At 36.7% G+C, this 16716-nt stretch overlaps 1 protein-coding gene across 3 annotated transcripts in view; it reads left to right on the forward strand.

Moving 5' to 3' along the window:
- The window catches only part of HERC1 (HECT and RLD domain containing E3 ubiquitin protein ligase family member 1), a 159529-nt gene that overhangs the window by 57647 nt on the left and 85166 nt on the right, over positions 1-16716 (forward strand). For all 3 annotated transcript variants that reach the window (XM_021712609.1, XM_021712610.1, XM_008058555.1), the window contains exons 22-25: positions 703-1015; positions 1454-1574; positions 7458-7509; positions 15502-15770. In XM_021712609.1, the coding sequence (XP_021568284.1) occupies positions 703-1015; positions 1454-1574; positions 7458-7509; positions 15502-15770 (755 nt within the window). The remainder of the gene's footprint in view (positions 1-702; positions 1016-1453; positions 1575-7457; positions 7510-15501; positions 15771-16716) is intronic.

Here is a 16716-nt window from a genome sequence, read left to right on the forward strand (position 1 = left end):
CTCCCAGAGGTTCTGATTCAGAAGGTTGGGGTGGGCCTAATAATTTGCATTTCTAACAAGTGCCTAGATGATGTGGATTCTGCTGGTCTGGGATCAGACTTTGAAAATCACTGATCTAACTCATTAATAAAATTTGAGGCCAGGCGCGGTGGATCACTCCTGTGATTCTAGCACTTTGGGAAGCTGAGGCAAGAGGATTGCTTGAGCCCAGGAGTTTGACACCCACCTAGGCAACATATCGAGACCCTGTGTTTACAAATAGTCAAAAAAATTAGCCAGGTGCGGTGGCATGCATCCCAGCTACTTGGAAGGCTGAGGTGAAAGAACCACCTGAGCCCAGGAATTCAAGCCAGCAGTGAGCCGTGATCATACCATTGCACTACAGCCTGGGCAATAGAGTAAGACTCTTGACTCAAAAATTAAAATAAATAAAAAATAAAATTTGAATTAGGATCAGCCAAATCTAAATTGTTATAAAGGCAGGTAAGTATTTCTTATTGTGAATTTTATGAAAAAGGTAGTGTTTTAATATATTTTAATATAATTTGGCTAAGTTAACTATGCTATATCTAATGTCTAAAAATTAAGTTTTCCCTCTTTTAGTAAGTTTTTGATCCAAACTTTTTCACTATTTTTATTGTTATTTTCTTTGCTCTTCTCTCCCCATGTGTTAAGACCTTGTTTTTGTGTTGCATGTTACAGAAATCTTTCAGTGTTTCCTCTCAGCCCGTGAAGTAGCTCGTGGCCGAGACCGAGATAGAGCGAGCAGTGGGGCAGGGTCTGGGGCTCGAGCTGATGACCCACCTCCTCAGTCCCAGCAAGAGCGAAGGGTCAGCACAGACCTCCCCGAGGGTCAGGATGTATACACTGCTGCTTGCAACTCTGTGATCCATCGGTGCGCCCTGTTGATATTAGGAGTAAGTCCTGTGATCGATGAGCTTCAGAAGCGAAGGGAAGAAGGACAGTTGCAGCAGCCTTCAACAAGTGCCTCTGATGGGGGTGGACTTATGACCAGGTGGGACTGACAAGGAACCTAACATGTGGCTCTCCTTCCTTTGTTACTTTGTGCATGGAGTTAGTTTATTCTCAAAGTTACAGTGTGCTGGTATTGACACAGACATGAAGGAAGAAATGCAAATTGACTGGGATGAATTTAAAGTAACAAACAATGATACTGATTCACCATGGATTATAAATTTCTGATTAAATGAGGAGGCACAATTTTTCATAGTTAAAAAGAGCAGCAGTTGAAAAGCTTGAAGTTATTTGCATCTCTCTAATTTATTGGCATGCAAATTATTTTGGTATAATTGGGAAGGGTTTTGTACTTAGACAAGAGTCAGGGTTTCCCATCAACAGACTCCTCACTATGTGTATTATCTACTATTGCCATTCAATTTGATGTTCACTAACAATCCCAAATCAAAAAACTTTTTTTGTGCATGTGAGACAGGAGTGAAAGTCTTACTGCAGAGAGCCGGCTAATCCACGCAAGTCCAAATTATAAACTGATCAAATCGAGGAGTGAATCTGATTTGTCTCAACCCGAATCAGATGAAGAGGGTTACGCACTGGTAGGTATACCTATATATGTTAATGATTAGCTCTGACTTCTTCTTAAACTCTAAATTGACATATCTGACTCTTTGATGGACATTTTACCTGAATGTGTCAGGTTACACCAGTCTTAACCTATCCAAAACTTTTCTTTCTCCCAAACCTGCTTCTCCTATATTCAGTATCTTAATAGGTGGCACTATTAAATATCCGGGCTAGAAACCTGGCGTCATCCTTGACTCTTCTTTTTCTTATCTCCTGGTCTGTTTATCCTCTACCTCCTTCCCCATGTCAATTAGTCAAGTCTTGAAAATGTTACCTTTAATATGTTTTCAGTGTATCATCTCCTCTTCACTTCCTCCTGCCACTGCTCTGTTTTAAACTTTCTGATTTGTCTAGACATGTGCAAAAGTCTTCAAACTGGTTGCCCTACCTCTTGTTTTGTGCTCATCTTCCACATTTCACTATACTAATATATCTAAAATACAAATCGTTTGTCTTCTTAAAATATTTAGTAGTGCTTAGTTAATTATCAAAAAAGCCTCAGAATCTGGATTGCAGGCATTTAGGATAAAAATAAAACAAGTAAGATGCCAATTTATATAAAAAGTAAGAAGTAAGGTAAAGGTGTGCTATGGTTTAACTGGTAAAATAAATTATAGAGTGAAAACTATATTAAAGATTGCTTCTGTCTGGGGAGTTTTGAACTTGGAGTTGATTGCTAAATTTTCATTTTGGCTGTTCCTCTAACTATGTGGGATTCTGTGTGTGCTCTGACCTTTCTGTGCTTTGGTGTCCCATTGTGTGGTATGAAGATCGTAGTACCTGTTGTATATGTGGCAATGTGTCAGGCGTAGTGTCTGTCCCTGATTGTACTGCTGAAGAACTGTGAGACCTTGGTTATTCCACATGACAGCTCAAATAACTACTGTTTTTGGGGACTGACTGGTCTGTAAGCTCCATTGTTCTGAAATTCCTCTGTTGTGTGAACTCAGTAAGGGATATGAAAATGTTTTCAAAAAATATAAAGTGCTATATAAACAAAAAGTTATTGTTTAAAAGAAACTTCCAAGCATAGGCGATCCCTCATCTAAGGAAAGTTGAACAGAATCTTTAAGCAAATTTCATGGTGTCATGACACTTTTGTTTGTATTTCCTCCTTTTATCCTTCATCTTCATTGGTGTCTGTGTGCTCCTGCTTCATGTTCTCAGTCTTGCAGTCTAGTGGGACTCCTCTCTACCCACTGATTTTTCCAGTCTGGTCAGTCTCATTATCCAGTCTCCCAACCCTATGATAATTTTAAAATATAGAGCATGTCACTTCTCTGCTCAAAACTCTGCAATAACTTCACTTTGTCTCACATTAGAAGCCTAAGTTCTCTACCTCTCTAATCTCCTCCTCTGCTGCTCTCCTGGATGATTCTCCTGCCATGCTGCACTCTTGGCTGGTCCATGAACACAGGACACAACTTCTCCTTAGATCTTAATGTGGCTGTCTTCTGACAGAATACTATTGTTTGCGTGGCTAATTTCCTCTCGTTCTTCAAGTCTGTTGTGGTACTACTTTTTCAGTGAAGCCCGCCTTGATGACCTTATTTAAAATGACAGTTTTCCTTCCTTCTACTTACTCCCTGTCCCCCTTCCTTGTCTGTTTTTTTCTATAGTGCCCATCACTTAACATATAATTTATTTATTATATTCACTGAACAGTTTCTGTTAGCCTACACTAGAATATAAGCTTTTGAGTTTTTTGCTATTTTATTTACAGCTGTATCTCGAGCACCTGTAATAATGCCTGGCACATGATAGGCAGCCAGGGAATATTTTTTGAATTTATAAATGACTGTCTAATCTGTTTTGGTAAAGTTTCTAGATTCATTCAGTTCTCTCCATTCTTTAATTTAAGCCCTCATTACCTTTGTCTGGACTACTGGTCCAGACTGGTCTTCCTACTTTCCCCCCATTTCACTCCTTAGACATTTCTGATAAAGTTAGAGCTCTTAAAAACACAACAACAAGAATACCAATAAAACACCTGCTGGTTGCTACCTTCTTACTCAAAAACTCAGTAACTGCACTGCCTACCCAGAAATCAAAGATTCTGAAAAATGTTGCCTGCCTGCTTTTGGAGCCAGTATTGCCCTACAGTCATCTGCATTTTTGCCACAGTAGTTCATCTTCCAGACCCCAAACATTCCTCTTGAGCCTCTTCTCAAGCATAGTTTACTTTAAAAGTTCTCCTAGGCTTCCTTCTGAAGTCCTGGTTCTTCCTTAATGACTGGCTAAAATATCACCTCTTTCAGAAAGCTTTCCCACCTTACTTCATTCTCCTTGTTGTTCCATGACAATTTGGTAGGACGTCTAATAAACCACTATCAGTTTGTTTTTGTTGAACTTACTTATTATTTGTATGTCTTCCAAGTAAACCTACTAGAAGTCTAGGTTTTCTTAAGTTTTTGTTCTTTCTAAATACTTCTATAGGTCTCTTACGATATGTGCTTTACATATTGTAATTGATTGATACCTCATTTCAGCTGAAATGAAGAGGTAAAAAATGAGGATGGATATAGTCAAAGTGGCATACTTTTGGGAAATCAGCAATGAAATATGACTAAGAAATGGCTTAAAGACTCACTATGGACTTTGACCAGGACAAGGCATTTAACCTTTCTGAGTCCGTTTCTTTATTTTTTGAAATAGAGAATGCTGCTACCTGTTGTGTTTGCCTCAAGTATGTTATGAGGAACACATTTTGTAATACAATTTAAAACATTTTAAAAATTATAAATGAATAAGACAAATCAATGGAGGAGGATTGAGCCTAGATTTAATTGCCAAGATTGTTAATTTAGGTTTTTTGTTGTTCATTTGGTTTCTGCACTTTTTTTTTTTTTTTTTTGAGTTGGAGTCTCACTCTGTTGCCCGGGCTGGGTTCAGGTGATCCTTCTGCCTCAGCCTTCCAAGTAGCTGGAAGTACAGGCATGTGCCACCATGCCTGGCTAATTTTTTTATTTATTATAGAGATGAGGTCTCGCCAAGTTGCCCAGGTTGGTCTCAGACCTGTGGGCTCAGGCAGTCCTCTCACCTCAGCTTCCCAAAGTGCTGGGATTATAGGCGTGAGCCACTGCACCCAACCTACAAAACTTTTTAAAAGACTAGTAAACATATATATATACTAGTAAACATATATATATATATGTAGCCTCGACCTGCTGGGCTCCAATGATCCTTCCGCCTCAGCCTTCCAAGTAGCTGGAACTACAGGCGCACGCTACCATGTCAGGCTAATTTTTTTAATTTATTGTAGAGATGAGGTTTTGCCAAGTTGCCCAGGCGGGTCTCGAACCCACGGGCTCAGGCAATTCACTCACCTCAGCCTTCCAAAGCGCGGGATTACCGGCTGAGCCACCAAGCCTGGCTAGTAAACATATTTTAAAAAAGATTGACTTTTAATCATCTTTCATTCTGGAATATTTAGCTGCTGAAGCCTTGGAGGTAGAGACAGTGCATTTTTTCCCAGCTGTTTCCTCTTTTTCTTTTTGAGTTGGAGTCTTACTCTGTCACCCAGACTGGAGTGCAGTGGCCGCTCCCGGCCACCGCAGCCTCAACCTGCTGGGCTCCGGCGATCCTTTCGCCTCAGCCTTCCAGTAGCTGGAACTACAGGCGTGCACTACCATGCCTGGCTAATTTTTTGATTTATTGTAGAGATGCGGTCTCGCCAAGTTGCCCAGGCAGGTCTCGAACCCGCGGGCTCAGGCAATCCACTCACCTCAGCTTCCCAAAGGCGTGGGATTACAGGCTGAGCCACCGAGCCTGGCTAACACCAACTTTTTAAAATTGTGTGATAGAGTACTGTTGAAATGCCAAGGTCACAATGTCAAGTTTATGCAAAGACTTAAGTCATACATAGTTTGTATTTAGTTGACTGTTGTCAGAGTAGCCAGTTGTCTATATACCCCCATCAGACACACACAGAAATATACTTCTATTGTTTCTGAAAACCTTCACTACTTTATTAAACTATCTACATTTTTCCCAATTTGAGATTCTTCTATTTTAACAGGTTTTAAAACATGTTTTTTTTTTCTTTTTTTTTTCTTTTAAATAATTAATCAGTATTTTTATTATAGTTTTGTGGGGTACAGTTAAGGGTTAGGTGTACAATTACGTTTCATTCAGACACCCTGTTGATAAGAAGTGTTTTCCCAGCCCCAGACAGATATTTGCTACTGTTAATCCCCTCCCCCTCCCCCCCATAGTTTCCCAGTACCGTCAGTCATTTTCTTATAGTATTACATTGGATTAAAACATGTTTTTTAACCTGCAAAAACAATTACCAAAAGTCTGAGACTATGTTATTTTTCTGTTAGTTTAGAGTCATCAGATTATCTTCGTCTAACCATCCAACCAAGGCTAATGGGAGTTTGAAACGAAAGGAAAGTGAAGATAGAGGGAAGGAGTGGTAATTTTGGAATAAGGGACACTGTTGCAAGGCTTTAGGCATCTAGATGGTGTTAATAAGATCATATAGTGCCTGGAAGATTCCAAAGAAAAAAAGATAATGACAAAGAAAAACTACTGTTATGCCGCAATGTTAATTAATGTGGCTTTTTTGAGTTAGTATCTCAGTTATGTGCTTGAACTTTCTTATAGCTGCTTTCAGTGGGTTTTTAGAGACTTTGCTATTAGTCTGACTTGATTGGTGAATAAGAAGGACATTGCTGTAATTATGTAGATTATTTTTTGTTTTAATACTCTAGTAAATCTTACTTTTGCTTCCGGAATCTCTGTCTTGTTCCATTGGTCTATATGCCTGTTCTTGTACCAATACCAGATTGTTTTGATTATTGTAGCCTTATAATAAAGTTCAAAGTCTGGAAATGTGATACCCCCCACTTTATTTCTTTTGCTGAGGATTGTTTTGGCTATTCGTGGTTGTTTATGTTTCCATATGAATTTCTGTATTGTTTCCATTTCTGAAAAGAATGATACTGATAATTTGACAGGTTTTGCATTGAATCTGTGGATTGCCTTTAGTAGGATGGACATCTTAATAATGTTAATTCTTCTAATCCCTGAGCATGGAATATTTTTCCATTTGTTTATGTCTTCTTTGATTTCTTTGAGCTTTGAGCAGTGTTTTGTAGTTTTCATTGTAAAGATCTTTTACTTCTCTGGTCAGGAAGATGCCAAGATATTTCATTTTTGTGTGTGTTTATTGTGAATGGGATAGTGCTTTTTATTTGTTTCTCTGCCTGTTTGTTGTAGGTGTATAAGAATACTACTGTCTTTTGCTCATTTATTTTGTACTCTGAGACTTTGCCAAAGTCCTTTATCAGTGCAGGGAGGTTTTTGACAGATTCTTTTGGATTTTCAAGATAAGGGTCATATCATCAGCAAAGAGAGATAATTTCTTCTTTTCCTATTTGGATGCCCCTGATTTCCTTCTCTTGTCTGATTGTTCTCACTAGGACTTCCAACACTATGTTGAACAGGAGGGGTAAGAGTTAGCAGTCTTGTCTTTTTCTGGTTTTCAGTGGAAATGCTTCCAACTTCTGTCCTTTTAGCATTATGTTGGTTTCTCTTAGATGACTCTTACTAATTTGATATGTTCCCTCTATGCCTAGGCGTTCAAGGGTTTTTATGAAGAAGGGATGCTGGTTTTATCGAAAGCTTTTTCTACATCTAGTGACATAATCATGTGGTTCTTGTTTTTACACCTGTTGATGTATTGAATTACATTTATGGTCTTGTAGATTTTGAACCAGCCCTGTATCCTGGGGATGAAGCCTACTTGGTCATGGTGGATGATTTTTGAGATGTGTTGTTGGCTTCAACATATTCTTAATATACTTTTCACAGCTAAATTTTTTAATTTGGTTACTTTTTACTTTTAATAGAGTGGCAGACGAAATGTTGATTTGGATTTGGCATCATCTCATAGAAAAAGAGGTAAGTATTAAGAACATATTAAATATCTGGTTAAATTAAGTAGCTATTTTTATGTCTGATGTATTTAGATCCGATTGTCTTTCAAGTGTAATTGCAAAAAATAGTTCAGAATCATTATAAGAAGAGTTAAAAGGGAAGACCATTTTCTTTAAAATATATATCTTTTTAAAATCTGGGAATGCTTAGGAGTTAATAATCAGTTCTGTTTCTCATTTGTCATGTGTTTTGACTTTTAAAAAGTCCTACAGAGTTTCAGACAACAGTGCATTCCCTTATGGGTGGGAGGTTATATACATAGTTTTTCATATTTTTAGCTCATTGATGTAGTTTCTGTGGTTTAAATAGTATTGTAGGGAGAACTCCTTGCCCCATACACATGTACACATACTTTCAAATGGAAAGTTTTTAGTTTTTTTCCTCTTGGCCTCTTAAGATAAAGCATGCAAGAGATGAACTGATGATTAAAACTTTTTTTTCAGTGAAGAACAACTTCAGAGTGTTATCAAGAGTTAAAGTCTTAGCTGGGCTCGGTGGCTCAGCCTGTAATCCCATGCCTTTGGGAGGCTGAGGTGAGTGGATTGCCTGAGCCTGCGGGTTCGAGACCCGCCTGGGCAGGTGAGACCTCATCTCTACAATAAATCAAAAAATTAGCTGAGTGTGGTAGTGCGTGCCTGTAGTTCTAGCTACTTGGAAGGCTGAGGCGGAAGGATCGCCGGAGCCCAGCAGGTTGAGGCTGCAGTGGCCGGGAGCGGCCACTGCACTCTAGTCTCGGCGACAGAGTGAGACTCCAACTCAAAAAAAAAAAAAAAGAGTTAAAGTCTTTTTTAGGAGGCTCTATCTTAATGAACAGATGAACAGTATGGTTAACTCATGGATATATGTACAAATAGAGGGAAAAAACAGCAGTTTTTAGATAACATAAATCCAAAGATAACTAAAAACTCTTTTGTATTATTCCCTGCTAACTGGTACTTTTAGTTAAAACCATTTATGATATGGTTGTGAAATGTGAATTGTTAAAAATTGCCACTAGTTGCAGTTTTCTAAAAACCTTTGGGGGGAAAAGGTTCATGATATTATATCTTTTGTATTTCAAAGGGAAACATTTCTCTCGATAGCTTTCTTTGCAGAAGATTAGATTTCTCACCTGTAGGGAAAAAAACTGAGAAATAAATACATACAGGATTTTTTCATTTTCATGTATGTAACTCAAAATAACTTAAAACTTGGCAATATCTCATTTAATTACAATTAAAGTACAAAGAATTTGCCAGAATACAAATAATGGGTTCACGCCTATAATCTCAGCATTTTGGAAGGCCAAGGCAGGAGGATCACTTGCGGCTTGGAGTTCTAGACCAGCCTGGGCAGCATAGTGAGACCCCCCCATCTCTCTCTCTTTTTTTTTGAGTTGGTGTCTCACTCTGTTGCCCAGACTAGAGTGCAGTGGCCGCTCCCGGCCACCGCAGCCTTGACCTGCTGGTCTCCAGTGATCCTTCCACCTCAACCCTCCGAGTAGCTAGAACTACAGGCGCGCGCTACCACGCTTGGCTAATTTTTGATTTATTGTAGAGATTAGGTCTCGCCAAGCTGCCCAGGCGGGTCTCGAACCCGCTCGCTCAGGCAATCCACTCACCTCAGCCTCCCAAAGGTGCGGGATTACAGGCTGAACCACCGAGCCCAACAAGACCCCCATCTCTTAAAATGAATGAATGAATGAATGAATGAATGAAGAGTGATTTGTCTGAAGCATTAGGAATAATAGGTCCAGAGCTGGTGCTTTCTTTACTGAAAAGTCTTTTGAGGTTGTAATATATAAAAGCTGCTTAGTTTCTAAAATTAAGATTTTTGAAACATTTGCTTTTCTAATTTTGTTTGACTATTTTGCTGAAAGTTCTATGTTATATTAACAAATGCGTATCATTTGGAACTGGAGACAAAATGGCTCAGACTTATGGATAGTGTAGTTTGAACTTCCTTCCTATATTAATTTTACTTATTTTTGTAAATGATAGTCCACTGGTTAAAATTGCTCTTTTCTCTCAAATCTTTATTACGCTTATGGAAATATATCTTGAGATTCAATCTATGTTAACAAGGTCAACATGTGACAAAGTAATATCTTTGAAATAAAGCAAAGTAGAATCTTTATCTTTAAATTAAGAGTAACCTATAATTTGAATGTGAATTGCTTAGGAGTAATGAATAGAACATATTAAAATAACTGTCCTAGGGTTACTACTTGTTTGTTCGTTTTTTTTGTTTGTTTGTTTTGTTTTGTTTTTTGAGTTGGAGTCTCACTCTGTCGCTCAGGCTAGAGTGCAAGTGGCATACTCACAACCACCCCAGTGTCGACCTGCTGGGCTCCAGCGATCCTTCTGCCTCAGCCTTCCAAGTAGCTGGAACTACAGGTGTGCACTACCACGCCCGGCTAATGTTTTTTTTAATTTATTATAGAGACAAGGTCTTGCCAAGTTGCCCAGGCTGGTCTTGAACCTGCAGGCTCAGGCAATCCACTCACCTCTGCCTCCCAAAGTGCTGGGATTACAGGCTGAGCCACCAAGCCCAGCCACTTGATCACATTTTTAAACCATTATCTTGCACATAGATGTAAATTTCCTATAGTTTTGGATCTAAATAGATATAAATAAGACATTAATCCAAATTTTGTTTATGGATAAATCATCTTCTCCAAAAAGCTCAAGGTAGTTCCAACATGAATTAACTTATTAACTTGTTGGAATTTAACTTTATTTTGTTGAAAACAGAAAAGCAAATATAGAACCTCATGGGGAAAGGTTTTTTTGTTTTTTTTTTTAAACTGCCTGTTTAGGAAGTTTCAGTAGGGAGGCAAACTAGTTTTATGGATTTTCTTAATACCACTTAATGTGGTACTGATTTATACTAGACATCATTCCACTTTAATGTTCCCAGGGCAAAATTTTGCTGGTGATTTTGTTCCCAGGGATAGGTGACTAGAAAGTCACCTATCCCTGGGAACCTTCTTTAGGAAGGGCACCAAAAATAGTTGCTTTACAGGCCAGTTTCAGTGTCTCATGCCCGTAATCCTGGTGCTTTGGGAGACCAAGGTAGAAGGATCACTTGTGGCCAGGAGTTTGAGACCAGCCTGAACAATATAAGGGGACTCCATTTCTACAAAATAAAAATAAAGGTTAACTGAGCATGGTGGCATACATCTGTAGTCCTAACTACTTGGAAGGCTGAGGTGAGAGGATTGCTTGAGCCTATGATTTTGAAGTTATAGTGTGCTATGATTACACCATTGTACTCCATCCCGGGCAACAGAGCAAGACTCTTTTAAAAAAAGAAAAATTGCTTTCATTCTCAGGAATCTTAGAGTTTGTAGATTAAATTATGAAAATGTACACAAGCCTTTTTTTTTTTATTATAATGGATTTTCTTCTTCAAAAGAAATTAACTTTAAGAATACATTTAAGTTATAGTTGGAAAGGAATTTATAAAAATCATGTATTTTTAGTGACTCCCCTTTGACCACAGTGGGTTTTTGTTTTTTGCTTTTAAATTATGGTAATATTAATCACTCAATTTTTTCCCCAGATGCCTTAAACTTTAATATCTTCAGCTGGTCAGATGAGCCTGCTGAGTCTGAGAACTGTTAGGGGCCATTTAGACTTCTAGGGGTTCTGATTCTGACATGAGCCAGGAATAATGAGTACACCTTCAGCCAGATGGGAATTCTAGACATTTGTGTACCCCTGCCAATATTTTGAGGAGGATACATAAAATTTTTTTCCTTTATGGCATTTTCCTTCGTCAGTCTCAGTGGTCTTGAGTTACTAAAAGCCTGACAAAAGGAATAGAACAGATAACAGTGTTTAATTATATCCTGTTTATTGAAATCTAATGTATGTATAAATGACAGTGGTTGAATATACATTTTCAGTTGCTCTTATGCCTGTGAAGACCCTCTTTGAGAGGATTTATTTATACTCTCAGCATTTGGCATTGGGAATACTAAGATTCATGCTGTCGAGCCGTGGTTGTTCGTTTTTCTCCCCTCGTTCCAGTTAATGTTTCACAGTTGGTCCAAGAAAGCAAATATGGTAGGAAGGGGCAAAGAAATATGAGCAAGTTCATTTAGCTCAGTTATCTTGCTTTGACTTTTCAGAAGCATCAAAGCTAAATTCTAAAACCAAAATAGGTTATACATTGCTTTTAAAAGAGACAGACAAAATATATTTCTTCTTAACATCTCAGAGGCAACATGAAATTTGCATTTATTAAACACTTATAAACTGTTTACTATATGACAGACATTACTCTAAGTATTTCACAAATATTAACTCATTCAATTGTTGTAATAGCTGTCAAAATTCTTGACAAAACCTGTAAGAATATGTTGGTATTTTGGTACTTTGATAAATACTTAGAAGACTTGCTGTGATTGTGCAGAACTCAGTTTACAGAAAAACGATATTTTTTTGCAGATATGTGATTTTAGTTTTCATATTGAAGCTGAAGGTGGTACAGTAAAAATGGTGGGATATCACAGCAGCAATTTAAGAAGTAACATCAGAGATCTTATTAGTAAAATTACTATGTGATTTGATTTTCCCCACTAGGTCTTTAAATATAGTGCAGGATTTTATTGCTAAAATAAAATACTGGAAGCAGTTATCAACGTGTGTTTCATGGTATAATAGGTATGGGTGAAATGCTGTTTTGTTTATGCATTTCAAATTAGATTATATAAAGAAGAGCAAATGTAAATATTGTCTCTCTCCTGTATCAAATTTCTTTTTTTGTCTTCTGATTCTTGTGTGGTAGTGTATTTACTCCTTTTTGACCAGTTGAGCCCCAGAAAAAAGAAGAGCTTCAAGCAAGTACCTGATGGCATGTTTAATTTTTTTCCCCTTTTAGCTTGCCTACATATTTTATGATTTATAAAGTATGTATTGCAGCTCTGCCATGTTCATTTTGAAAATTCCATTTAAGAACCAAACTTGTAAGGACAAGTAAACAATCTCAAATTTTTTTGTTGGACTTTACATTTTCTTTATATAGTAGGTGACTCAATTAATATTAAGAATTGGGTTTAATCACAATTGCTATGTAAAAGCTTTTGATGTGCTTTTCAGATATAGTATTTGCTATATTCAGATAATACAGAACAAATCAAAGTGACCAGATTGTTATATTTTTAAAAATATAAAGTTCTTTCATTCTCGCTTTTCTATATTATTTTTTTGTGTTTCAAAGTATTTTTGATGTCAAGCTAAATATTTTGATTAAAGTTATTTATTCTAATGCTTTCATATACTGTGTTTTCTGTTCTTTCTTATATTTTATTTATACCAAGTTTTTATTTGGGTCATGACCATAATAAGTTTCATCCTTTAAAATAGAGGTCAGCAAACTACATTACAGCTGTAATAGTCTACAGCTGTAATTGGTCTACAGCTAGTAGACCAATCTATTCTGCCACCTGTTTTTGTAAATCAGGTCGTATTGGAATACAGTCACACTCATTTGTTTATGTATTATGGCTGCTGTCTCACTACAGCAGCAGAATCGAGTAGTTGTAACAGATTCTTTGGGTTTGCAAAGCCTAAAGTACTTACTGTCTGGCCCTTTACAGAAAAAGTTTGCTGACCCCTGCTTTAAATTGCAGCGAGATTTAGTTTTGGGTTTGGCCAGCCATTCTGTAGAATATTTGGGTATATATGAAGGCAGTTCACTATTGGTAGATTCAGGATTGAACTTTTACTTAGACAGACAATTGAAATTTCCATCAGTGATTTTAGAGTTGACTAATAAGAGGAATATGTAAGACTACCTCCCATAAAATTCAGAAATTCATGTTATTAATTTGGCAGATCAATTTCTTTGTGCCTCTGTTTCCTCAGTTACGGAAATCGGACTAGGTAATCTTTAAGATTTCTTTTACTTCTCTGGTTCTCATACTAGCTCCTTGTGCATTTTGTTTGCATTTTGAAAGGTAATTTATAAGTATTAGAACGCTTTATTCTGAAATGTTATTATTAAAAGAACAATCTCAATGCCGAGAACCAACAACTATCATGTGTAAGTTATGGCTAAATACAGACTCTGTATCGGAGGTGCTTAAGGAAATGAAAAATAAATAGTGCTTTTTTTTTTTTTAACATTAGCCCCTGCTTTGTTCTTCTGATATTTTAACTTAATACATTATGCATCTGTGACACTTTTATTTGGGTTTTTACTCTTTTCTATATTATGTGAAAGAATATTCAGCTTTACAATTTGGGTAAATTTTCAGATTGGTTGATATTTTTTATGTTTAGCAAAACCGAAAATTAAGCATCTTTTAATCTTAAGAGTTCTTGCTAAAGTGTGATAGGCAAATAAATCATATATACTTTATCGTTATAAATTATTTTACTAAACTCCATATAAATTATTTCATAGTTACTTTATAATACTAACTCCCTGCAAAAAACTTCTATGTGTGATTTCAAAGTCCTAAGGTTTAACTGGCACCAGTGTAGTAGTTAAAAAATAAGATTATACATTCAATATCATCTTATTTTGTTTTCTCTGTGGTCATTAGTGTTTAATTAGTTATCTTCCCAAACTTTTCCATCTGGTTATGTAACAAGTGCTATTTTTATTATGCATGTTTAATTGGGTACTTTAAGCTGTATTCCTAATAGAGAAATGTAGCATATTCATATGATAGGATATGATGTAGTACTCACACAAATGGCCCATGGCTACACATAGTAATGTGGATAAATTGAGCAATATTGTATTGAATTTAAAAAGTATGTCCAAAAAGATAATATAAAATGATACTCTTTTTTAGAAAGTCAAAGACAATTAAAGCTAACTATTATTCATCATAGGAATACATAAAAACAATAATAAAAGCAACGGAATAATAGACCCAGGCTTCAGGATAATAAAACCTTAGGTAGGAAGACGTGGGTTGGAGGAGCAAATAGATACAAATTACTGTCAGTTTTCTAGTTCTTATGTTCACAAATATTTATTATAAATAAGTATATGAATACGAAAGTGGGCCATGCATGGACCAATATAAGTGTATGTCTGAATCAAAGATTGTAGTTTAATCAAATTCATATACCTGAGATCATTTAAAGACAAGGATTTACAAGAATTGGACATGTATATATTGTATTATTGGCTTATGACTTGGACACTTACTCTTGTGTTCAAACATGTTAACATTCTTCTGTCTAATGTGAAGATTTTAGCTTTAAAAATAGTCACTGGCAAATCAACTGGTATTCTATTTAGCAACTATTGTGATAACATTTGATAACTTTATATACGTATCATTTTACAGTAAACCTCACATATTCTTTTCTGTGAAACTTTGCTTCCTGTGTATAGGAGTTTCACAACCTGCAGTAAATATGCACATGATACAGTCAGTGAAAATGTTCCTTATATTAATGAAACCCAAAGGGTGATATTTCCATCCTTTTTGTGTAAGTTTACTTGCCCTTCTGTATTCATTTTTTGGTAATGTTTCATTCCAGATATGTAAAGACTTTGTTCAGTCTTAACTTACCCTTTGTAATGATGCTAAATTAGATGACCTTTTTCTGTTTCGAGTAGGTCTTATCAGCAGTGTCCTAAGTGCCTAGTTCATTTTTGTTCATAAATGATCTGGTTTAGTACTGCAGAGCATTTTAAGCTAAGCATTTTGAGAGCAGCTTCTGCCTTTCTTTTTCTTGTGGCAGCGTGTTGCTAAAGCGCTTACAGAGACACTGGTACATCAAACAGGGCTTTCCCTTTATTTTCTTACATTGCTCTGGTTTTTATTTGTTTTTTGTTTTTTTTATCAAAGCCTTTTGCTCTGATTCACTTATTGCATGCATGTACTCAAACATGAGTATCCATTTTTCACCTGTTGGTGTGGTAGCAGCACTCAGCCTTATCTAGTTTCAGAATGTACTTGCTACTTGATTGCCCTTGAAACATGTTTGTTCTGTTTGTATATAGGTCCTATGCACAGTCAGTTGGAATCCCTCAGTGACTCTTGGGCTCGCCTGAAACATAGCAGAGACTGGTTGTGCAACTCCTCTTATTCCTTTGAGTCTGATTTTGATCTTACCAAGTCTTTGGGAGTTCACACTTTGATTGAAAATGTTGTAAGTTTTGTGAGTGGAGATGTGGGGAATGCCCCAGGTTTTAAAGAACCAGAGGAAAGTATGTCTACAAGTCCCCAGGCCTCCATCATTGCAATGGAACAACAGCAGTTAAGAGCAGAAGTAAGTCTCTGATATTTACTCCTTTGATATTTACTCCAGAGGCTCTGGAAACTTAAACTGAACCATTGAATGTACAATTCTAGGAAAAGCCTTTTGTTTTCTTCTGTTCCTTGCCTGCCCCTTTCCTTTACCTGAGGTTTTCAACATCACTTTCTTAGCTAGAACAGAATGTGGTTTGTTGGAACTGGACGGAGTACAATTTTAGATTGTCATCTCTTGGAACAATATACTCTTAATTATAAAGTCTTCACAGGTCTTCTAGAAACTACGGTGAAACTGACTCATGATATTAGGGATCTCCTTCTCTGAGCCTTCATTTTTAACTCATTTGACTCTGTTTACACTAGACATCTAGTTTAAATTAGAGCCCCACAGTAATAATGACTGTAGGCAAGACGCATTGATGAATATCTAAAATTAGTGAACAAACTTGGAGACAGGATTTTTGCATAGCCTCAAAATATCTCCTCCCAAATATTTATTAATTATTGTAGTTTTGAATGTCCATAGATTTATTTTATTTTATTTTAAAGATGTGGAGTACAATTCAGGATTAGATATACAAATGGTCATTGTACAGGTAAAGTTTGGGCCTCACTTTTGGTCCCCACTTTGCCTGGTTTGAGATTAGGTACCCTTATTGATTAAGTGTGCACCACTCCACACCTGTTCGTAGATTTCTTTCATATTCTTCCTGCAGGAGGTAGAGATTAATTCCCTTCCCTTTGAGGGTGGGCTGGACTTAGTGGCTTGCTTCTAGCAAAATAGAATATAGGAAAAGGAAAAAACGGTAACTTTACATTGCAGAAACCTAGCAGGTATCACCTTAAATAAGTGATCAAGATTAATGTTACCAGTAATAAGTCATGTTGATTTCCTGTATCCTTTGTGATACACATACATGTGTACACACACACACACACACACACACACACACACACACACA

Source organism: Carlito syrichta, unplaced genomic scaffold (assembly GCF_000164805.1).
Source record: "Carlito syrichta isolate Samal-C Ts95f unplaced genomic scaffold, Tarsius_syrichta-2.0.1 Scaffold303399, whole genome shotgun sequence".
NCBI classification, from domain to species: Eukaryota; Metazoa; Chordata; class Mammalia; order Primates; family Tarsiidae; genus Carlito; species Carlito syrichta.